This window comes from Pan paniscus, chromosome 10, assembly GCF_029289425.2.
Source record: "Pan paniscus chromosome 10, NHGRI_mPanPan1-v2.0_pri, whole genome shotgun sequence".
NCBI lineage: Eukaryota > Metazoa > Chordata > Mammalia > Primates > Hominidae > Pan > Pan paniscus.
In genome coordinates, this window is record NC_073259.2 from 38036792 (window position 1) to 38061092 (window position 24301).

Genomic DNA, 24301 nt, shown 5'->3' on the forward strand with positions numbered 1-24301 from the left:
CACCTGCCTCAGCCTCCCAAAATGCTGGGATTACAGGCATGAGCCACCGTGCCCGGCCAAGAAATATTTATTAGCTAGGCATGATGGCTTATGTCTATAATTCCAGCGCTTTGGGAGGCTGAGGTAGGAGGATCACTTGAGCCCAGTAGTTTGAGATCAGCCTGGCAACATAGCAAGACCTTGTCTCTTAAAAAAAAAAAAAAAAGTTCATTAAATTAAAGTACAATAAGTGTTGGCCAGGCACAGTGGCTCACGCCTGTAATCCCAGCCCTTTGGGAGACTGAGGTGGGCAGATCACTTGAGGTCAGGAGTTCGAGACCAGCCTGGCCAACATGGTGAAACCCTGTCTCTACTAAAAATACAAAAATTAGCCAATTGTGGTGGCAGCTGCCTGTAATCCCAGCTACTAGGGAAGCTGAGGCACAAGAATCACTTGAATCTGGGTGGCAGAGGTTGCAGTGAGCTGAGATCATGCCACTGCACTCCAGCCTGGGCAATAGAGTGAGACTCGTCTCAACAAAAGAACAGTAAGTGTTCCTACTGAAAGGAAAGTTTAATACTTGTGATTCCTGGCTGGGCATGGTGGCAGGCACCTATAATCCCAGCTACTCGGGAGGCTGAGGCAGGAGAATCGCTTGAACCCAGGGGGTGGAGGTTTCAGTGAGCCAAGATCGCACCACTGCACTCCAGCCTGGGTGACAGAGACTCTGTCTCAAAAAACAAAAATAGACTTGTGATTCCTTTCTGAAGATGGAAGCTGGAGGAGTATCTTTTGCAGTCCTCCTTACTGAGTGATCGGTGCATCTTTTTTTTTTTTTTTTTTTTTTTGAGACAGAGTCTTGCTCTGTCGCCCAGGCTGGAGTACAGTGGCATGATCTCGGCTCACTGCAACCTCTGCCTCCTGGGTTCAAGCAATTGTCCTTTCTCAGCTTCCCGGTTAGCTGAGATTACAGGTGTGCGCCACCACGCCTGACTAATTTTTGCATTTTTAGTAGAGACAGAGTTTCACCATCTTGGCCAGATTGGTCTTGAACCCCTCACCTCAGGTGATCGGCCTAGCTTGGCCTCCCAAAGTGCTGGGATTACAGGCATGAGCCACTGCACCCAGCTGTGATCGGTGACTATTCACGTGAAGAGACTGTTGGAAAATGACAGTTAGGTAGAATTATTAAGGAAATGTCTGTAAGTATGAAGGAGGTCAAAGTATGAAATCTGTAGATTGCTCAGGCTTTTAAGTGGCCTGACCATGTAGTGCCAAACCGACTTCCAGTGTCACCGTTGTGAAACACACACATTAAATGGCTTTAGTTCTCTGACCTGGTTCTGGGGAGAGAGGAGCCTTTGTCCTATTTGTGTTCGTGTTCTCTGAATGCAAGTTGTTCCTTCTGCATTGGAAGTGTCTGTAGTACAGGATTTTTTCCTACTGGTTATTAGTGTATTGTGTTTGCTCCATCAGCTAAGCCAGTCCTGCTGGCTTGGCAAGCTCTGATCTTTTGTTGATGAAGGACGAAGTCCCTGTTAATATCAGGAGCTTCTTCCGCAAGGTTTTTCTGTTTTGTTTTCTAATTTTTTTTAGTATTATTATTTTGAGACGGAGTCTTGCTCTGTCACCCAGGCTGGAGTGCAGTGGCGCAATCTCAGCTCACTGCAACCTCCATCTCCCAGGTCCAGGCGATTCTGCCTCAGCCTCCCAAGTAGCTGGGACTACAGGCATGTGCCACCACGCCTGGCTAATTTTTGTATTTTTAGTAGAGATGGGGTGTCACCATGTTGGCCAGGCTGGTCTTGAACTCCTGACATCAGGTGATCCACCCACCTTGGCCTCCCAAGGTGTTGGGATTACAGGCATGAGCCACCGTGTCCAGCCTGTTTTCTAATTTTTTAAATTATTTTTTGTAGAGACAGAGTCTTGCTTTTTAATTCAGAAATGCTGGGATTATAGGCATGAGCCACTGCGCCCAGCCTCCCCCAAGGTTTTAATGTTGGTTATGTGGATATGTGGTAGGACATATCCTGGATATGCAGAAGGACAGAGAGAGTCTGGATGTACCTAGGATGGAGAATCAAAGAAAATTTGGCTTCTTGACTGTAGGGTGAGGGTGCTAGATGTGAAACAGTGATGGTAATAGGCTAAGGAGTAAGAGGAAAATAACCTATATTGAGTAAGTGGGCTTTTTTTGTTTTGTTTTGTTTTTTGAGACAGAGTCTCCTCTGTTGCCCAGGCTGGAGTGCAGTAGCACAATCTCAGCTCACTGCAGCTTCAGCCACCTGGGTTCAAGCGATTCTTCTGCCTCAGCCTCCTGTTTGAAATGCTTGTTCCCTGGTGCCGTAAAGAAATAGCACTTGAACATAAATTTAATTAATTTAATTTAATTTGCTCAGCAAGGCCTTTTTTTTTTGAGACGGAGTCTCGCTCTGTCGCCCAGGCTGGAGTGCAGTGGTGCAAACTCGGCTCACTGCAAGCTCTGCCTCCCAGGTTCACGCCATTCTCCTGCCTCAGCCTCCTGAGTAGCTGGGACTACAGGCGCCCGCCATGACGCCCGGCTAATTTTTTTTTTTTTTTTTTGTATTTTTTTAGTAGAGATAGGGTTTCACCCTGTTAGCCAGGATGGTCTCGATCTCCTGACATCATGATCCGCCTGCCTTGGCCTCCCAAAGTGCTGGGATTACAGGCGTGAGCCACTGCGCCAGGCCATCAAGGCCATTTTTATACTTTCTGCAGAAAGGGTACACGCCAGCAGTTTTGCCAAGAGAGTACACCGAGCAAAGGAGACAGGGTCATTTATACCCTGACGCATCCACTCTACTGCTGTGTCCAGTTCCAGTTTCCATTGGCTGGAATGGGACCTCACATTTTGTATTTGTCCTGATTGGCTAGCAACTTAGAACTTTTTTTTTTTTTTTTTTTTTTTAGACCAAGTCTTGCTCTGTCAGCCAGGCTGGAGTGCAGTGGCACAATCTCGGCTCGCTGCAGGCTTTGCCTCCCGGAGCTTCTCCTGCCTCAGCCTCCCAAGTAGCTGGGACTACAGGCACCTGCCACCACACCTGGCTAATTTTTTGTATTTTTTAATAGAGACGGGGTTTCACCATGTTAGCCAGGATGGTCTTGATCTCCTGACCCCGTGATCTGCCTGCCTTGGCCTCCCAAAGTGCTGGGATTACAGGCTTGAGCCACAGTGCCCAGCCGCAACTTAGAACTTTTTTAAAGAGGCAAAGGCAGAGGAGAACAAAGGAAGGTGTGAGTCACCATACCTGGCCTCTTTTAATTTTTATATTTTTTCATCTTACCACATTTGAGGACTACAGCCCACCTCTATCAATAATAGCCGACTCACTAGAGGAGTTCTTGTAAGGGGTGGCAACAAATGAGCTCTTAGTGATTGTGGGGGAAAAACCTCTTCGTGATTGTGATAACGCCACCTCCACCCTATAGAGAATACTGGCTGTCAGACATTGTGAGCCAGGCCCTTGTCTTTGGAAGTAGCCCTCTCCATCTCTCCCCATGAAGGAGCTGACCTATTGAGTGAGATGACTGCCTGATTCTCCTGAGAGCTGCTGTTCCAGTAAGGTGACTCTACAGGTGGCATGCATCCAGAAGCCAAAAGCCCAACTGTCACACCTCCAGGATTAGGGGAGAATCTGGGAGGTAGAAGTTCAGGGATGATTCAGAGGTTTGTAATCTACCTGTCTCATCAATGAACATAACCTGAATGTACTGTTCAGAGCCATTCAGCAGCTTTCTTTGGCAGCCACGGGGTAGAGGAAATGAAATGTAGCCTTTGATGTTACAGTCCTCAAGCACCTCCTGTCTAGAGCCATTTGCTCTGCTGGTGGCCATCAGGGTTAGTTAAATTTGTTTCCTCTCCCTGAGATGCCTCCCTTCTTGGTCAAGAAGCCCTTAAAAAGAAAACTAGTATCTTTTCCTTGATGCCTGTTAAAAAAAAAAAGAAAGAAAGAAAGAAAAGAAAGAAAGAAAATTGGGACTTTATTTTGTATTCCACAGCTGGAAGGAATTATCCATTCACCTCTGCCTCAGGCTTGACTGCCTCTTTCCTGGGATCCAACTCCCAGGAAGTTCTGACACTTGATGGTAGGTGATAGGCCAACACATTTGTAAGAAACAAATATTTACTGAATTCAGCTATGCACAAAGCACTGTTCTAGATGCTTTTATGAAAATTATTTTACTTAGTTTACTTAACTACTCTGAAATTGGCTTTTATTATTACCATTTTAGAAATGTAAAAACTGAGACTTAGAAATTAGGTTACATAGCCAAGATAACACAGTGGGAAAGTGGCAGAACGTTAATTTAGGACTTGGTCTTTGGTAACTCCATATCTAAACTGTTTGGATTCAGTAAGTCTGAGGCCCAAGAAATGTAAATACTTCTGGCAAGGAGGTCACATTTTAAGTAACAAGACTTGACTACTTTTGCATATACGTCCTTATTGGAGCCTGAGAATCAGACTCTGAGTTAAGTAGTTTAAGTGTTATCTTAATTATGGAAATGGGAAGAGAAATAGTAGTTCATTGTTTTCCTTTGGTTGTCTTAATTAGTAATGGAGCTAGGACTAGAACCCAGACTTCCTTTCCTAACTCCAAATTAAGTGCTCTGTACTCTACATCATTAGATAAAGTTGTCCTAAGTTGAATTTTTTCTACTCTACCCTTTTGAGCAATCTTACCAATGAATTGCTGCCTTTAAAATTCCTCTGATAACTTTTTTTTTTTAAAGCTTCAGGTTTAGCAAAAAACATGACTGAACCTGACACCGAACGGTGCTAGAAAGTGGCTATCAGGCTGAGCGCGGTGGCTCACGCCTGTAATCCCAGCACTTTGGGAGGCCGAGGTGGTGGATCACGAGGTCAGAAGTTCGAGACCAGTCTGGCCAACATAGTGAAACCCCATCTCTACTAAAAATACAAAAAATTAACCGGGTGTGTTGGTGTGCACCTGTAATCTTAGCTACTCAGGAGGCTGAGGCGGGAGAATAGTGTGAACCTGGGAGAGGGAGGTTGCAATGAGCTAAGATCGTGCCATTGCACTCCAGCCTGGGTGACAGTGTGAGACTCCTTCTCAAAAACAAACAAACAAACAAAAAAACATAAAGTCTTCCGGGCACTGTGGCTCATGCCTGTAATCCCAGCACTTTGGGAGGCTGAGGCAAGTGGATCATTTGAGGTCAGGAGTTTGAGACCAGCCTGGCCAACGTGGTGAAACCCTGTCTCTACTAAAAAACTACAAAAATTAGCTGGGCATGGTGGCGGGTGCATGTAGTCCTGGCTACTCGCGAGGCTGAGGCAGGAGAATCGCTTGAACCTTGGAGGCGGAGGTTGCAGTGAGCCAAGATCAAGCCGCTGCACTCAGCCTGGGCAACAGAGCAAGACTCGGTCTCAAAACAAAACAAAACAGAAAGTCAGCTGGTTGCAGTGGCTCATGCCGGTAATCTCAGCACTATGGGAGACTGAGGTAGGAAGATCGCTTGAGCCCAGGAGTTCAAAGCCAGCCGGGGCAACATAGCAAGACCCCCGTCTCTATAAGAAAAGTTTAAAAGATAAAATTAGCTGGCCAGGCGCGGTGGCTCACGCCTGTAATCCCAGCACTTTGGGAGGCCGAGGCGGGCAGATCACGAGGTCAGGAGATCGAGACCATCCTGGCTAACACAGTGAAACCCTGTCTCTACTAAAATACAAAAAATTAGCCAGGCGTGGTGGCGGGCGCCTGTAGTCCCAGCTACTTGGGAGCCTGAGGCAGGAGAATGGTGTTGAACCTTGGAGGTGGAGCTTGCAGTGAGCTGAGATCGCACCACTGCACTCCAGCCTGGGTGACATAGCGGGACTCCGTCTCAAAAAAAAAAAAAAAATTAAATTTAAAAAAAAATCACCACAGCAAACAACCACCCTCAATTAAAAGGTCTCCTGCTGGGCTGATGTAGTCTCTGGGACATGGGGCCTCTCTAATAGGGAATCTGTGGGACTCTAAACCATGTAATAGCTTGAACAAGGTTAACTCTGTAGAACAATAGTTTGAACTTATTAACATGTTTTCTTTGCCCACTTTTTTTGTGAAAGAAAGGGCAAAGTTACATCTTCAGTGCTGGGTTCAGCTTCCTGTTTGCCCATGTAGGGTGCAAGGGCTATGAAGGGCTGTTTGTGCTGCCTATTTCTTGCTCAAGTGATCCTCAGTAAGATAGAGGAGACTCCTTAGGAAGTTAAGAAAAGGAGTTAAGGACAGCCCTGGTAACAAGTTGAGGTGTTCCTCGTTTGCTTTAGGAACATACTGGCTTGGTCTATGCTCTCTGAATTTACCTTTGGATTGATTCTTTTAAAAGTAATCTTTTCTGTCTGGGTGCAGTGGTGCATACCTGTAATCCCAGCACTTTGGGAGGCTGAAAATGGAGGATCACTTGAGCCCAGGATCACTCGAGGCCAGCCTGGGCAACATAGCAAGACCCCATCTCTAAAAAAAAAATTTTTTTTTTAATTAGCTGGGCTTGGTGATGTGCGCCTGTAATCCTGGCTACTCAGGAGGCTGAGGTGGAAGTATCACTTGAGCCCAGGAATTGAAGGCTACAGTGAGCTATTAACATGCCACTATACTCCAGCCTGGGGGAAAGAGTGACCTTTCTGAAGGGCCTCTTTTCATTCCTCCTCTCCGTCCCAACAGAAATAGGGGAACTAAATTTTAAAAATTCTAAAAATCTGGGAGGCCGAGGTAGGCGTATCACCAGATGTCAGGAGTTTGAGACCAGCCTGGACAACATGATGAAACTCTGTCTCTACTAAAAATACAAAAATTAGCCAAGCATGGTGGCGTGTGCCTATAATCCCAGCTACTCAGGAGGCTGAGGCATGAGAATCACTTGAACCCGGGAGCCAGAGATCACGCCACTGCACTTCAGCCTGGGCGACAGAATGAGACTGCATCTCAAAAAAAAAAAAAAAAAAAAAAAAATTCTAAAAAGCCTTCAGCCCTATAGAACTCTCACCCCAGGCAGGTAGCAATTTTTTGCACAGAGAGCAGTACAGTAGTTACTAGAAAAGGTGTCTCTGGTCTTTTGACAAAAGGACAGGTGCAGCCTTGCTCCAGGATTAGTTTATTTCTGTGTGTAATCTTCTAAGTTTGCAAAGCACTTTTTATGTCCACTGTAATTTAGTTATCATGGGACTATTCTGTGAGGTGTGTGGTGAGTATTAGAGCCATTTTATAGAGCAGGAAACTTAGGCTTAATTTGATTATCTCAATTTGTTTTCAAAATCTAGTACAGAAAAATTAATTTCCTTGCCTCAGGCCGTATTCCTAGTTAGTAACCGGATTGGTCATCTTATTTCAAAGTTGGTGTATGGCCTGGCATGGTGGCTTACGCCTGTAATCCCAGTGCTTTGAGAGGCCGAGGCAGGCAGATCACCTGAGGTCAGGAGTTTGAGACCAGTGTGGCCAACATGGTGAAACCCCGTCTCTACTAAAAATACAAAAAAAATTAGCCAAGCGTGGTGGTGCATGCCTGTAATCCCAGCTACTCGGGAGGCTAAGGCAGGAGAATCACTTGAATCCAGAAGGCTGAGGTTGCGGTGAGCTGAGATTGTGCCATTGCACTCCAGTCTGGGCAACAAGAGTGAAACTGTATCAAAAAAAATAAAGAAAAGGAAAAAGAAAACTCACAAAGTTGGTGTGGAACTTTTATTGCAACTTAACAATCTTCTCATAGATGTATTTTTTATTTGAGGAAAAAAGAAACTACCTGTACACACAGAAAAGCATAAACTAGCTAAACTATTTTCTCTCTTTTTTTTTTTTTTTTTTTTGACAGAGTCTTGCTCATTTGCCCAGGCTGGAGTGCAGTGGCACAATCTTGGCTCACTGCAACCTCTGCCTCCAAGGTTTAAGCCATTCTCCCACCTCAGTCTCCTGAGTAGCTGGGATTACAGCTGCCTGCCCATACCACGCCTGGCTAATTTTTGTATTTTTAGTAGAGACAGGGTTTCACCATGTTGGCCAGGCTGGTCTTGAACTCCTGACCTCAGGTGATCCACCGCCTCAGCCTCCCAAAGTGCTGGGATTACAGGCGTGAGCCACCGCGCCCAGCCAAACTAATTATTTTCTTTTGACACTCTTAGAAACTTTGCAAGTTTCCATTTCTGCTAATGAGTAGTCTTCTGTCAGCTTCTTTGTAGATAATCTTTGTGCTTTTTCCAGGACGGTCAGAAGTACCGTTGTGAAAGGCTGCCCTCTGCCTGTGGTCTTTCCCAGATTAGAGAGGTTGAAGTGCTGTCGAAAGACCAGGTGCAGGAGAGATCTTACCAGCAGTGTTCAGTAATTGCTCAGTTTCCTCATTCGTTTTCCTTGGGGTCACTCAAAAATATTGATAACCGCCCTGCTCTGGAACCCAGATGATGGGAAAGAGTCTGTCTTCAAGGAATGCTAGTGAAGCTATGGATGAAAAAAAGCAGTTAAACTTCCTGCTGTCTCCATAGTGGTAACTCCTTCCAAACTGTTTGGGGACTTTTACAGCTTTCTTATGTCAAACTGCCCTAAGAGGCTGAGATGAAGAGAGAGAGGTTGAGTCACTGTAATTCCTTCTTGTTAATATAAAAGAGGGAGGGGTAACAGTTACATAAGGTTCTCTTTTTTGCTTTGCAGAATGCATCTTGTCTTGTTCTTGCAGCCCGGCATGCCAGTGCTTCCTCCACGGTAAGGTTTGGAAAAGAAGACTAAGAATAAGAATCATTGCGGCCAGCCTGACCTTGGGGCAGAGGATTTGGCAACCACCTGGCCTCTTATTATCCTGAGTATTTCCTGGAAGTGTTTGTTACTATTGTTATTGTTATAGCTGCTATTATTATTATATTACTATTTAACAAATAATTTACTCAGTGGTATAGTGAGATGGGAATATCAATACATTTGCCTAATTCTTTTAAATGTTTTAAGTAGTGTAAAATATACATAACATAAAATTTACCATTTTAATCATTTTTAAGTATATGGTTTAGTGGCAGTAGATATGTTTACATTATTGTGCAACCATCCATCTCCAGAACTTTTGTCTGCCCAAACCGAGAAACTGTTCCCATTAAACATTAACTCCTCATTCCTTCCTCCCCCTGCCTAATTCTTTTACCCTCATTTGTGCAGAGTAGTTGACCAGACTTCCCTGGCAGATAAAGCCAGTTTCTAAAAAGCAAATTCTTGACACACCTACTTTGCAGGAAATCTAATAAACTTTTAGACCATTGCTTAGTCCTTCTACTTTTCTTTTTAGAATTTGAAAGACATATTGGCTGACCTGATACCTAAGGAGCAGGCCAGAATTAAGACCTTCAGGCAGCAACATGGCAAGACGGTGGTGGGCCAAATCACTGTGGACATGGTAAGGGTTGTGTGGCTTTGGCTGGGAAAAGTAGCTCTGTAATGTGCTTCAACAAAAGTAACATTTTCTCCACTGACTATTCAAAAGCATTCTGTCCCATAGGCCCTGTAGGACAGCTTTAGGATGACTTTTCCCCATCCTTCAGATTCTGAGCAGCTCAGCTGATAGTTTCTCAACAGTTTTTAGCTTATTGGTCTCCATCCCCTTCTCCTAGACTAGAACTCATTCTGTTTGTTTTGATTGGTTGGAATTTGAGGGTAGGGTATGTTGGGGAGTGGTTGAGTGGGCAGGAGAAAAAAAGTGAAATACAATAAGAAAAGGAATCAAACAGAGGGCGCAATGGCTCATGCCTATTATCCCAACATTTTGGGAGGCTGCAGATGGAGAATCACTTGAGGCCAGGAGTTAACAACCAGCTTGATCAACAAAGGAAGATACCATCTCTATGAAAGAAAAATTTAAAAAATTAGCCAGAGATGGTGGGATGCCCCTGTAGTCCCAGCTACTGGGGAGGCAAAGGCAGGAGGATTGCTTGAGCCCAGGAGTTCAGGGCTGCAGTGAGCCATGATTATGCCATTGTAGTATAGCCTGGGCAACAGAGGGAGACCCTATCTCCAAAACAAACAAAAAAGAAAGATAGTGATTTCTCAACTTAAAAAATTTCATTTCCAGGCCTGTTGCAGTGGCTCATGCCTGTAATCCCAGCACTTTGGGAGTTTGAGGCGGGTGGCTCATCTGAGGTCAGGAGTTCGAGACCAGCCTGGCCAACATGGTAAAACTCCGTCTCTACTAAAAAATATAAAAATTAGCTGGGCATGGTGGCAGGCAACTGTAATCTCAGCTACTCAGGAGCCTGAGGCAGGAGAATCACTTAAACCCAGGAGGCAGAGGTTGCAGTGAGCTGAGATTGCACCATTGCACTCCAGCCTGGGCAAGAGTGAGACTCCATCTAGGGGGAAAAAAAAAAAAAGATCAGCCTTGGCAACATGGCTGGCAAAACCCTGTTTCTTTTTTTTTTTTTTTTTTTTTTTTTTTGGGACGGAGTCTCACTGAGACACCAGGCTGGAGTACAGTGGCGTGATCTCGGCTCACTACAACCTCCGCCTCCCGGGTTCAAGCGATTCTTCTGCCTCAGCCTCCTGAGTAGCTGGGATTACAGGCCCGCGCCACCACGCCCAGCTGATTTTTGTATTTTTAGTAGAGACAGGGTTTCACCATGTTGGCCAGGATGGTCTCGATATCCTGACCTCGTGATCTGCCCACCTTGGCCTCCCAAAGTGCTGGGATTACAGGCGTGAGCCACTGCACCCGGCCTAAACCCCATTTCTTAAAAAAAAAAAAGAAAAGAAATACAAAAAATTAGCCAGACATGGTGGCATGTGCCTATAATCCCAGCTACTCAGGAGGCTGAAGTGGGTGGATCACCTGAGCCTGCAAGTCAAGGCTGCAGTAAGCCGTGATTGTGCCACTGTGCTGCAGCCTGAGTGACAGACTCTGTGAGAGGCTTAGTGATCTTCCCTCCTCCTCAGCCTCCCAGAGTGCTGGGATTACAGGCATGAGCCCCACCGTACCTGGCCACAAAGTTTTTTTTTTTTTTTTTCTTTTTTTTTTTTTTTTTTTTGAGATGGAGTTTTGCTCTTGTCACCCAGGCTGAAGTGCAATGGTGTGATCTTGGCTCACTGCAATCTCTGCCTCCTGGGTTCAAGCGATTCTCCTGCCTCAGCCTCCCAAGTAGCTGGGATTACAGGCACATACACCATGCCCGCTAATTTTTTTATTTTTAGTAGAGACATGGTTTCACCCTGTTGGCCAGGCTGGTCTCAAACTCCTGACCTCAGGTGATCCACCTGCCTCGGCTTCCCAAAGTGCTGGGATTACAGGTGTCAGCCACTGTGCCTGGCCACAAAGTTTAATTCTTTAGTAAGCTGACTCCTCAGACATCTCTCACCAAATGAAGTCTTACAAGTCTGAGAATAAATTTTCTCTCCCAGATCCCATGAAGCTCTAACAAGTTCTAGTCTGAATCATTCTGATTACTGGCCACAGCCTCTTTTTTTTTTCCTTCTTTCTTCATCCTCTTTAGATGTATGGTGGCATGAGAGGCATGAAGGGATTGGTCTATGAAACATCAGTTCTTGATCCTGATGAGGTAAGACATCTTCATGTCAATTACTAATAATCATTGAGTTTGTGCAAATACGCAAACCGTGGATTAGACCGGTAAGGGTAAGCACAAAACAGAGCACCTAGCTTCATATATTGGAAGGTAGAGAAGACATATGTATGGAATAATTGAAGAACAAATTTACCTTTTAAATATATCAACTAGTAAAAATAAAAGTACAAAACCAGAGGTAAGTTATGTGAAGATTTAAGCTTTAAAAGTTCTGTTCTGGACCGGGCGCAGTGGCTCACACCTGTAATCCCAGCACTTTGGGAGGCTGAGGCAGGCAGATCATGCGGTCAGGAGGTTGAGACCATCCTGGCTAACACGGTGAAACCCTGTCTGTACTAAAAACACACAAAATTAGCCGGGCATGGTGGCAGGCACCTATAGTCCCAGCTACTCGGGAGGCTGAGGCAGGAGAATGGCGTGAACCCAGGAGGCGGAGTTTGCAGTGAGCCGAGATCGCACCACTGCACTCCCAGCCTGGGCGACAGTGTGAGACTCCGTCTCAAAAAAAAAAAGAAAATTAAAAATTGTATTCTGGGCTAGGCATGATGGCTTGCCACTGTAATCCTAGCACTTTTGGAGGCCAACGTGGAGCATTGCTTGAGGCCAGAAGATCGGGACCAGTCTGAGCAACATAGCAAGACCCCACCTCTACAGAAATAATAATTAACATAAAAAGTTCTACTCTAACTTGTTGTAAGGTCTGATGAGTAAGACCAGTCATGTGACTTCTAGGCTATAAACTTGAGTTGTAATTCTCTCTCTCCTCTCTCAAGGGCATCCGTTTCCGAGGCTTTAGTATCCCTGAATGCCAGAAACTGCTACCCAAGGCTAAGGGTGGGGAAGAACCCCTGCCTGAGGGCTTATTTTGGCTGCTGGTAACTGGACATATCCCAACAGAGGAACAGGTAAAGCAGAAGGATATTATTAGCTCTTCTCATTCCCCTTCTTCATTGCCTTTCTCTAATCTCAGACACTTAATGCTGATCCGGCATTTATAGAGATGCGTAGTGAAGGGAAGGAATCAGCAGAGTTCTGCTGTATAAATGGATTGGGTTGACCTCTCTTGGGTTTTCTTTACTCAGATGTTGCTGTCCTTTTTTATTTTTCTCCTTCCTTGTCCTTGCTGGTGTTCTGAGCACTGTCTCTTTTTCCACAGGTATCTTGGCTCTCAAAAGAGTGGGCAAAGAGGGCAGCTCTGCCTTCCCATGTGGTCACTATGCTGGACAACTTTCCCACCAATCTACACCCCATGTCTCAGCTCAGTGCAGCTGTTACAGCCCTCAACAGTGAAAGTAACTTTGCCCGAGCATATGCACAGGGTATCAGCCGAACCAAGTACTGGGAGGTAGGAAATTTGGGTGGGGTGATCGGTGTGTGATGGGGATTCAAAGGACTTGAGCGTGAAGGGAGGGAAAAAATACAGAATCTTTAGAAAAATTACCTCTGAGTTAATCAGAAACTAACTTAACAGATTTTCATTGGAGGCTTGTTTTTTGTCAGTTGTTGGAATTACAAAGCTAAGTAGAGCATGATTTCTATCACCAAGACTGTTTGTTTGGTTAGGCTGACACACGTGCAAAAAAAAGAAATTATTAAAATTCCATAGTCGGCCGGGCACAATGGCTCATGCCTATAATCCCAGCACTTGGGGAGGCCAAGGCGGGCAGATCACGAGGTCAGGAGTTCAAGACTAGTCTGGCCAATATGGTGAAACCCCATCTCTACTAAAAATACAAAAATTAGCCAGGCGTGATGCCGGGCGCCTGTAATCCCACCTACTCAGGAGGCTGAGGCAGAAGAATCACTTGAACCTGGGAGGTGGAGGTTTCAGTGAGCCGAGATCGCACCACTGCACTCCAGCCTGGGCAACAGAGTGAGACTCCATCTAAAAAAAAATTCCATAGTCTTGCTGTAACAGAGGTATGTACACATGGCTGTTGAAACGGAAAAGAGACCTAGGTAGGTGGCTCACACCTATAATCACAGTGAGTCATGATGCTGAGGTGGGAGGATTGCTTAAGGCCAGGAGTTTGAGATCAGCCTGGGCAACATAGTGAGATCCTATTTGTACATAAAAAAGGAAAAAACAAGAAAAGAAAAGGATGTGACTTAACTGCAGGGTCTCTGAGGAAGGTTTCACAGAGCAGTCTCATGCTAGCACCAGAGGGTCACTTTCCCTCCCTATCTTCTTCAAATACAGAAAACTTTGAGAAATCTTACAAGTTGGGAGAACAGCAATTGCAACTCTGGAGTCTAGGAGGACTAATGCCAGTCAGTCATGTTCTCGGCTAGCCAACCTAAGATACCCATCAGGAGTGGGAGAGTGGTTAGTATCCTTGGAGTAGGCTCCAGATCCAGAAACAAATGAGCTGTATTCTCTGAAAATGAAAAGTGTCCTTAATAGTTTACAACGCTGGTTGGGGTATGGAAAGATTGTTTCTTATCCCAATGCATAGTACATAATTCCTTCCATCCTCTTCTAGTACCCCCACAAACTCAGAAACACTGGGTAAAAGTACAAATGATCTGGCTAGGTTTACAGGAGAATGTACCATTTTCTTTTGTTCCTTATTTGGAGATAGGTAGTATAGGAACAGAAAATTTTCTTTTTACAAAGCAGGTACATTAAATGATTTTTTGGCCAGGAGGTGCCAGCCACCAGGAAGGCCCTAAAGAGTTCACTGTGGTGCAAGACACAGAAGAGCATGATCCACTGCTCTGATGCAACCCCCTTGGGTCCTTGGCAAATCTAGATTGATTTAGTTGGTCAATATTAATTCGGCACCAACTGTGTGTAGAGAATTGTGTTTGCAGTTGAGGAAGACAGAGAGCATTTAAAATTGATATTAACTTGGTTGGCATTGGGGAGTTGGTATCAGAATGATGCAAAATATACACATTCACACCACATAAGGCATTTATTTATAAAGGCTTATTTATAAACACTTTAGGTGGTATGAATGTGTATATTTGTACCTGCACACATTAGCAGGTACAAAAGGTCATATAATCTTAATATTTTGTTTTTCATTTTATTTATTTATTTATTTATTTATTTGAGATGGAGTCTCACTGTGTCACCCAGGCTGGAGTGAAATGGCATGTGAACCACCGTGCCCAGCCATTTTTATTTTTATTTTTTTAGAAATAGGTCTCTCTCTAATCACCCAGGCCAGGATGCAGTGGCATGATCATAGCTCACTGTAACCTTGAACTCCTGGACTCAAGTGATCCTCCTGCCTCAGCCTCCCAAGTAACAAGGACTACAGGCACATGCCACCATGTCTAGCTGGCATTACAGGCGCACACCACCACTCCTGGCTAATTTTTGTGTTTTTTTTGTTGTTGTTTTTTTTTTTTTGAGACGGTGTCTTGCACTGTCGCCCAGGTTGGAGTGCAATGGCACGATCTCAGCTCACTGCAACCTCCACCTCCTGGATTCACACAATTCTCCTGCCTCAGCCTCCCGAGTAGCTAGGATTACAGGCGCACACCACCACACCCAGCTAACTTTTTGTATTTTTAGTAGAGACAGGGTTTCACTATGTTGGCCAGGCTGGTCTCGAACCTCTGACCTCGTGATCTGCCCACCTCGGCCTCCCAAAGTGCTGGGATTACAGGCTTAAGCCACCACGCCTGGCCTTGTCTTTTTAATAGAGTTTCACCGTGTTGGCTAGGCTGGTCTAGAACGGCTGGTCCAGAAATCCTGACCTCAGGTGATTCGCCCACCTCTTCCCCAAAGTGCTGGGATTATAGGCGTGAGCCACCACCCTGGGCCTTTTTGTTTGTTTGTTTTGTTTTGTTTTTTGAGATGGAGTCTCGCTCTGTTGCCCAGGCTGGAGTGCAGTGACGCAATCTCAGCTCACCACAACCTCTGCCTCTTGGGTTCAAGCGATTCTCCTGCCTCAGCCTCCCCAGTAGCTGGGACTACAGGTGCGCACCACCACGCCTGGCTAATTTTTGGTTTTTGCTTTTTTGCTTTTGTTTTGTTTTTTTGTTTTTTTTTTTGAGATGGAGTCTCGCTCTGTTGCCCAGGCTGGAGTGCAGTGGTGCGATCTCAGCTGATTGCAAGCTCCGCCTCCCTGGTTCAAGCAATTCTCCTGCCTCAGCCTCCCGAGTAGCTGGGACTACAGGCACCCGCCACCATGCCTGGCTAATTTTTTGTATTTTTAGTAGAGTCGGGGTTTCACTGTGTTAGCCAGGATTGTCTCGATCTCCTGACCTCGTGATCCACCCGCCTCAGCCTCCAAAAGTGCTGGGATTACAGGCGTGAGCCACCGCACCTGGCCTTGTGTTTTTAATAGAGACGGGGTTTCACTATGTTGGCCAGGCTGATCTTGAACTCCTGACCTTGTGATCTGCCTGCCTCGGCCTCACAAAGTGCTGGGGATTATAGGAGTGAGCCATGGTGCCCAGCCTTCTTGAGCTTTTAAGGAGTTGTTTTTACATATACCTTAAGAGGATGATCTTCTGCACAGAACATTTCTTCTATAATAATTTCCATTAACTCTAGATGAATAGTGTAATCTCTTGAGTTGAAAGAGTTTAACTAGCTTCTAGGCCTCTAATTGACTTAAGGTCACTCAGAACAAGGAGATTGATTGCTCTGATGCAACCAGCTGTTTAATTGTGAAGTAGCCTTAAGCTGTTGAATTTAGTCAAATTTGTGAAGTAGCTGACAGATCAAGTTTTGCTAGTAGGCCAGGCGTGGGGACTCATGCTTGTAATCCCAGCACTTTGGGAGGCCAAGGCAGGCAGATCACTTGAGGTCAGGAGTTCAAGACCAGTCTGGCCAACATGGCGAAACCCCATCTCTACAAAAAAATACAAAAATTAGCTGAGCGTCCTGGTGCACACCTGTAATCCCAACTACTCAGGAGGCCGAGGTGGGAGAATCGCTTGAACCTAGGAGGCAGAGGTTGCAGTGAGCCAAGATAGCACCACTACACTCCAGCCTGGGTGACAGAGCGAGACTTTGTCTCAAAATAAAATAAACCAAAAATATATGCTTTTTATTTACCAACTTTTTTTTTTTTTTTTTTTTCTGAGACAGAGTCTCTGTCGCTTAGGCTGCAGTGCAGTGGCACGACCTCGGCTCACTGCAACCTCCGCCTCCCAGGTTCAAGCAATTTTCCTGCCTTGGCCTCCCGAGTAGCTGGGACCACAGGTGTAAGCCACCACGCCCATCTAATTTTTGTGTTTTTAGTAGAGATGGGGTTTTGCCTTGTTGGCCAGGATGGTCTTGATCTGTTGACCTCTTGATCCGCGCTCCTCAGCCTCCCAAAGTTCTGGGATTACAGGCGTGAGCCACCGTGCTTGGCCTGTTTATCAACTTTTTAAAAAGTGACATGGGCTGGGTGCAGTGGCTCACGCCTGTAATCTCAGCACTTTGGGAGGCCAAGGAGGGTGGATAACCTGAGGTCAAGAGTTTGAGACCGGCCTGGCCAATATGGTGAAACCCCATCTCTACTAAAGATACAAAAAATTAGGCATGGTGGCGCACGCCTGTAATCCCAGCTACTCAGAAGGCCAAGGCACAAGAATCGCTTGAACCCCGGAGGCAGAGGTTGCAGTGAGCTGAGATCGCACCATTGCACTCCAGCCTGGGCGACAGGGTGAGACTCCGTCTCAAAAAATAAAAGTGGCATGAGTTAATAATGTAAGCTAGGTAACGCTTCTTGGCTACATGGGTGACCTTGTGCAAGTTAACTTAGCTAAGCCCCAATTTCCTCATTTATAAAAAGAGGTATATGTTACCTTACAGGATTATTGTAAGAAAAGAAAAAGTAATACTGCAAATAGCTAGCACAGTACCTGTTGCATAGTAAGTGCTTAAAGAATGGAAGCCTCGGCCGGGTGCGGTGGCTCACTCCTGTAATCCCAGAACTTTGAGGGGCCAAGGTGGGCAAATCACCTGAGGTCGGGAGTTCAAGACTAACCTGACCAACATGGTGAAACCCCCCTCTACTAAAAATACAAAATTAAGCCAGGCATGGTGGTGCATCCTATAATCTCAGCTACTCAGGAGGCTGAGGCAGGAGAATGGCGTGAACCCGGGAGGCGGAGCTTGCAGTGAGCCGAGATCGCGCCACTGTACTCCAGCCTCGGCGACAGAGCAAGAATCCATCTCAAAAAAAAAAAAAAAAAAAGAATGGAAGCCTTTGTTATTAAATAACAATTGCATATCACTGTTTGATCCTTGGCACATACAGTGAATTTTCTTTGAAAGATGGAACATAGAATTCATTATTAAAACCTAGTGTCTTTTTTTTTATTTTTTGAGACGGAGTCTCACTCTGTTGCCCAGGCTGGAGTACAGTGGCACGATCTTGGCTCACTGCAAGCTCCACCTCCCGGATTCACGCCATTCTCCTGCCTCAGCCTCCCGAGTAGCTGGGACTACAGGCGCCCACCACCACGCCCGGCTAATTTTTTGTATTTTTAGTAGAGACGGGGTTTCACCGTGTTAGCCAGGATGGTCTCGATCTCCTGACCTCATGATCCGACTGCCTCGGCCTCCAAAAGTGCTGGGATTACAGGCATGAGCCACTGTGCCCGACCCCTTTTTTTTTTTTTTAGACAGAGTCTCGCTCTGTGGTCCAGGCTGGAGTGCAGTGGCATGATCTCGGCTCACTGCAACCTCCACCTCCTGGGTTCAAGCAATTCTCCTGCCTCAGCCTCCCGAGTAGCTGGGATTATAGGCGCCGGCCCACACCACACCTGGCTGATTTTTTGTGTTTTTAGAAGAGACCAGGTTTCACCATGTTGGCCAGGCTGGTCTTGAACTCCTGACCTCAAATGATCTGCCAGCCTCAGCCTCCCAAAGTGCTGGCATTATAGGCATGAGCTGCCATGCCTGGCTGTAAAACCTGCTGTCTTAACACATTGAACGTCAAGTCATGGTGTAGTGAAAAAGATCATGATTAAACATATCAGAGGGCCAGGCATGGTGGCTCACACCTATAATCCCAGCACTTTGGGAGGCCAAGGCAGGCAGATCACCTGAGGTCGGGAGTTTCTAGACTAGCCTAACCAACATGGAGAAACCCCATCTCTACTAAAAATACAAAATTAGCCGGGTGTGGTGGCACATGCCTGTAATCCCAGCTACTCAGGAGGCTGAGGCAGGAGAATCACTTGAACTTGGGAGGCGGAGGTTGCAGTGAGCTAAGATTGCGCCATTGCACTCCAGCCTGGGCAACAAGTGTGAAACTCTGTCTCAGAAAACCATATCAGAGTTCAAACTTGACTTTAGCATTTAACCTAATACTATGAGCCTTAGTTTACTCATCTTTAAAATGGCAGTCATTATATACTTTGTAGTAGTAAGCATTGGGAATAATGTTTTAGTGTACATTAGATAGTATTACAAATCACTTAGTGCCTGGGTCATAATAGTTATTCAGTGAAATGGTTATGATTGTTATTCTCTACTTTCAAACATACTCAATATATAACAACCCATCATATAACTAACCATCAACCCAAATAGCCCCAATTCATGGAGGACAGACGATATCCCTGCCTAATTCTTCTTTGCTGATAATTCCTTTTTTTTTCTCCATCTTGCTCCTCTTCTGTCAGTTGATTTATGAAGACTCTATGGATCTAATCGCAAAGCTACCTTGTGTTGCAGCAAAGATCTACCGAAATCTCTACAGAGAAGGCAGCGGTATTGGGGCCATTGACTCTAACCTGGACTGGTCTCACAATTTCACCAACATGTTAGGCTATACTGATCATCAGTTCACTGAGCTCATGCGCCTGTACCTCACCATCCACAGGTAAGCTAGACCCAGCAACCACAGCCGCTAGGTGCCTCAATTGGTGGGAAATTTTTTTAAAAGCTCCTTTATGTTCTCATCTTCTGAGAACAGATGATAGGCAGCAAGAAGACAGAAACATGGCATAAAGGATGATCCAAGGCAAGAAAGGGGTCTAGTAAGCAAGGTCAGGAGGCCTAAAGAAATTACTGTAACCATGCTAAGAACAAGATGGTGCTTCTGGCTGGGAAAAGGTACTAGCTGCCCACATTAGATGGTCCTTCAGCTTTCCAGGAGCTCGCTCTTTGGGGCCATTGCTATTAAAGCTACGTTGGAGTCATGGAGCAGAGCATACAGGCATCATCAACCAGTAACCTCTCCAGCTCTGTGGATGAGTGAACAAAAGCTGGTAATGAGATTAGGATGCTTTTTTTTTTTTTTTTAGATGGAGTCTTGCTCTGTCGCCAGGTTGGAGTGCAATGGCGCAATCTTGGCTCACTGCAACCTGCACGTCCAGGTTCAAGTGATTCTGCTGCCTCAGCCTCCCAAGTAGCTAGGACTACAGATGTGTGCCACCACGCCCAGCTAATTTTTGTATTTTTAGCAGAGACGGGGTTTCACCATGTTGGCCAGGATGGTCTTGATCTCTTGACCTCATGATCCACCCGCCTTGGCCTCCCAAAGTGCTAGGATTATAGGCGTAGCCACTGTGCCTGGCCAAGATTAGGATGTCTTTTACAAGAGTTTAGGTATAACTGACTGGCTATAGGCTGGCATGAGCCCATAACTAGGCTAGTAAGTGGCAAATAAGAGAACAGCAAAGTTTCCATAATCTGCCCCTTCTTTCTTCCCTTGGCTCTCCCTTCTTACTTCCCCACAGTGACCATGAGGGCGGCAATGTAAGTGCCCATACCAGCCATTTGGTGGGCAGTGCCCTTTCCGACCCTTACCTGTCCTTTGCAGCAGCCATGAACGGGCTGGCAGGGCCTCTCCATGGACTGGCAAATCAGGTAAGACTATTCTTTTTATTTTCCTGCTACATGTTTTCCTTACCCCATGCTTTGTTTCTGATCTTGGCATTCTCTTCTGGCATATGTATTAACATTCCCTTTTTTCCCAAACCTTACCCATAGGAAGTGCTTGTCTGGCTAACACAGCTGCAGAAGGAAGTTGGCAAAGATGTGTCAGATGAGAAGTTACGAGACTACATCTGGAACACACTCAACTCGGGACGGGTAAGCAGAGATGCTTAACGACTAGGAAAGAAACCAAGACACAAGTTCTGCAATTTGGAAGAATTAAGAAAAGAATGAAAGAGGTCCCTAAATTAGAGATTTTTTTTTTCTTCATTTATCTACCTTGAAGAATTTAGAAAAGAATTTCTAGGTGGGCACAATGGCATGCACCTGTAGTCCCACCTACTTAGGAGGCTGAGGCAAGAGGATTGCTTGAGGCCAGGAGTTTAAGGCTGCAGTGTGCTAAGATCACTCCTGTGAATAGCCACTACACTCCAGCCAGGACAACACAGCAAGACCCCGTTCTCTAAAAAACAGTTTTAAATAGGTTGAGTGTGGTGGCTCACGCTTATAATCTTAGCACTTTGGGAGTCCAGGGTGGGTGGATCTCGTGAGCCCAGGAGTTTGAGACCAGCCTGAGCAACACAGACCCTATCTTTTTTTTTTTTTTTTTTTTTTTTAAAGACAGTCTTGCTCTTGTTGCCCAGGCTAGAATGCAGTGGCGCAACCTCAGTTCACTGCAACCTCCGCCTCTCGGGTTCAAGTGATTCTCCTGCCTCATCCTCTCGAGTAGCTGGGATTACAGGCATGCGCCACCATGCCCGGCTAATTTTGTATTTTTAGTAGAGACGGGGTTTCTCCGAGTTGGTCAGTTGGTCAGGCTAGTCTAGAACTCCCAACCTCAGGTGATCTGCCCACCTCAGCCTCCCAAAGTGCTGGGATTACAGGCATGAGCCACCGCACACGGCCAGACCCCATCTTTACCAAAAAAAAAAACAAAAAAAAAAACCAAAAGCCAGATGTGTTGGTGTGCACCTGTGGTCCCAGCTACTCTGGAGGCTGAAGTGGGAGAATTGCCTGAGCCTGGGAGGTCGAGGCTGCCATGAGATGTGATCATGCCACTGCACTCCAGCCTGGGTGACAGAGTGAGATCCTGTCTCAAAAAATAAAAGAATTTCTACTGAGAATACTATCTTTTTTCCTCACTCTTTACAGGTTGTTCCAGGCTATGGCCATGCAGTACTAAGGAAGACTGATCCGCGATATACCTGTCAGCGAGAGTTTGCTCTGAAACACCTGCCTAATGACCCCATGTTTAAGTTGGTTGCTCAGCTGTACAAGATTGTGCCTAATGTCCTCTTAGAGCAGGGTAAAGCCAAGAATCCTTGGCCCAATGTAGATGCTCACAGTGGGGTGCTGCTCCAGGTAAGTCCTCCTTTCCCTCTTTTCCCTCTAATTTGTACCAAACCCTATTGTTATCTGCCATGCACAAAGTCAATTAACTCCTAGTCAGAGCAAGGACTTCCCTCACAGAGCATTTTGATAAAGTTGACTATGAGAGGGTTGGGGGTTGGGGTTGCTCTGTTTTCAGAATCCCAATTGCTATACTTTTCTCAGTGTCATTTCTATTTAAGGTTGACTGGGCTAAGTCCTTGGAGAAAAATGGAAAATTTAGCTTTTAAGGTTTCTATCACCCAGGACTTGTACATGCCACTGCCTCTGCCTTAAATGAAATATTTTTCTCTTCTACCTTACAGTATTATGGCATGACGGAGATGAATTACTACACGGTCCTGTTTGGGGTGTCACGAGCATTGGGTGTACTGGCACAGCTCATCTGGAGCCGAGCCTTAGGCTTCCCTCTAGAAAGGCCCAAGTCCATGAGCACAGAGGGTCTGATGAAGTTTGTGGACTCTAAGTCAGGGTAAAACTGGAGACTGGGTGAAAGTGACTACCAGAAAGTGAGGAAGCCTAAATAAAAAGTATACCTTTGTTTCAGGGGGCCTTTAAAGACTTAAGATTAAATTATATCTGAGGCACTGATAATATGTTTGAGGTTAAAATATAAATTAAGACTTTAAAAGATGAAAAATGGTCCCTTCTTCCCTAATCAGCTCCCTTCCCCTGCCTGGTATGAGTTGCCCATCATAGGCATGGTCCTGGAGGATGACCAGGACTAATGCATGTGGTATGAGTAGGTTTGGCCCCCTCACTATCTCTAGAGTGAGAATCTGGCTCCTGTTTCCATGGGTCAAAGCCGGTTGCAGAGAATCTGCAGTCACTTTGGAGCTTTAGCTTCTCTGCCAAGCCCTCAATAAGCCAGCAAACCAGGACTCTGCCCCTTCTGTTTCCATAGGAATCATGTTGGATAGTCAGCTGTACCAAGCCCCTTGGCCCTCTCCCATGCACACAAACACCTCCTAGCAAGACCTGTTGGTTAGCTGGACATGCTTTGGCAATTTTTTTATACTACCAAGTGACCATAAAGGCATGGCATTTGTTGTGACTGGCACCCAATGTTTGATTTTTTTTTTTAAACTATCCAATTAAAATTAAGGTCTGGGAGTGTTCTGTTTCCCATTACTTTAATACTCACCTCCTCCCAGACTTTCTACACCTGTTGCACCTCAGGCTGAGGATGTTCTGGACCTCCCCCTCTTGGTCCCTACTAGAGACCTCTCAACAGATCTGTGGGCCCAGTCATTGGGTTTTATCAGTGCTTAATGTGAACTAAGTTTTTTACTTCCACAGAATACAAGCCACTACCTTCTGACCTCCCCACCCCCCACCAACCCCCATCTTTTAATATGCTGTGGGGCATAGAACAGGGACTCCGGAATGACCAGCATGATATTTTCAGAGTCTTGTCCCTGGGGTATTAGCACCTCTTTTTGAACAGGGAATTGATTCAAGATTGGACATGGTCTCCTCTGATTATCAGGTACTGGGGCTGAGGGCATTAAAAATAGTAAGCCTCCCTCCTCGTCCCCTGCCTCAAGAAATTGCCTCCTTATTTATCAACATCTTTTTCCTCCCTTTCCCTGAGAGCTCACAGTACAATGTTTCAGAAGCCCCATTTGCACAGGTTTTCAGCAACTCAGAATGCTCTACTTCTTTTTCTTTGAGAAAGGATTAAGATACACTCCTGCTGTGCCCCCATCTTTCCTCCAAACTCCTGCCTGTGTTTGTGTGGATACCCAGTCCCAGAACCACACTGTTGAGTTGGACACACTGTAAACCCCTGGGTAACTGTCAAGTCATGATGCAGACTTCAGGTTGTTCTGTATAAAATGCAAAATAAATGTTTTTATTAACAATGCTTGAGCCTATTATTAAATAAGGCCTGGAAGAACCTTTATTATGAGGTAAAGAATCTGGCTAGCAAGATCCTGAACTTAGTGGGTTATAAGTAATCTGTATCCATTTATCTTTAGGCAGGTTTGGCTTTCTTTTACCTTAACCAGAGGAAAGCCTCCCTGAGAAATTTCCAGAGGAGATTTCTGTCCTTCCTCAAGGTTAGGAAGTCCTTGATGTTTAGCCTCTAACCTTGCTAATTTTGTTGTAAGGTAACATACTCAAGGGCTATAGCTGAGATTCTCAATTGCTTATGTGACTAATCCAAGAACTGGTCTAGCCCACTGAGAGAAAGGAACAAACTACCAAGGACGAATGGGCTAGTACTGCTACCTCAGGACCAGAGCCACTAGAGGGCTCTGGTACTTCTTGGAGTGCCTGCTCTTTACAGCTTCCCTGAAGGAGGTCCCAAAAATAACAAGAGGTGGTCCTGAGGGCATCACATATATGGGAGGTCCAAGACCAGATGATTCTGTCCTGAGATCCCTGCTGCAACTGACCTTCTGAAAAAGTCTATAAATAGACAAGGGGGTGGGTACTAGGTCCTGGCTTGTAGAATGTGCTACTATAGTTAGCAGGGACACTGTGTCCAAGAGGCCTTCTTATACCTTCACTCCCC

General features: G+C 45.6%; 1 protein-coding gene across 2 annotated transcripts in view; it reads left to right on the plus strand.

Annotated features, from left to right (window-relative positions):
• CS (citrate synthase) overlaps window positions 1–23647 on the plus strand; it is a 32116-nt gene extending 8469 nt beyond the window's left edge. For both annotated transcript variants that reach the window (XM_003824917.6, XM_008978602.4), the window contains 10 exons: window positions 8644–8694; window positions 9266–9373; window positions 11457–11522; window positions 12323–12454; window positions 12706–12894; window positions 19134–19333; window positions 20193–20322; window positions 20446–20547; window positions 21544–21753; window positions 22086–23647. In XM_003824917.6, coding sequence (XP_003824965.1) covers window positions 8644–8694; window positions 9266–9373; window positions 11457–11522; window positions 12323–12454; window positions 12706–12894; window positions 19134–19333; window positions 20193–20322; window positions 20446–20547; window positions 21544–21753; window positions 22086–22256 — 1359 coding nt within the window. In that variant the 3' untranslated portion in view covers window positions 22257–23647. The remainder of the gene's footprint in view (window positions 1–8643; window positions 8695–9265; window positions 9374–11456; window positions 11523–12322; window positions 12455–12705; window positions 12895–19133; window positions 19334–20192; window positions 20323–20445; window positions 20548–21543; window positions 21754–22085) is intronic.
• Window positions 23648–24301: the final 654 nt, after the last annotated feature.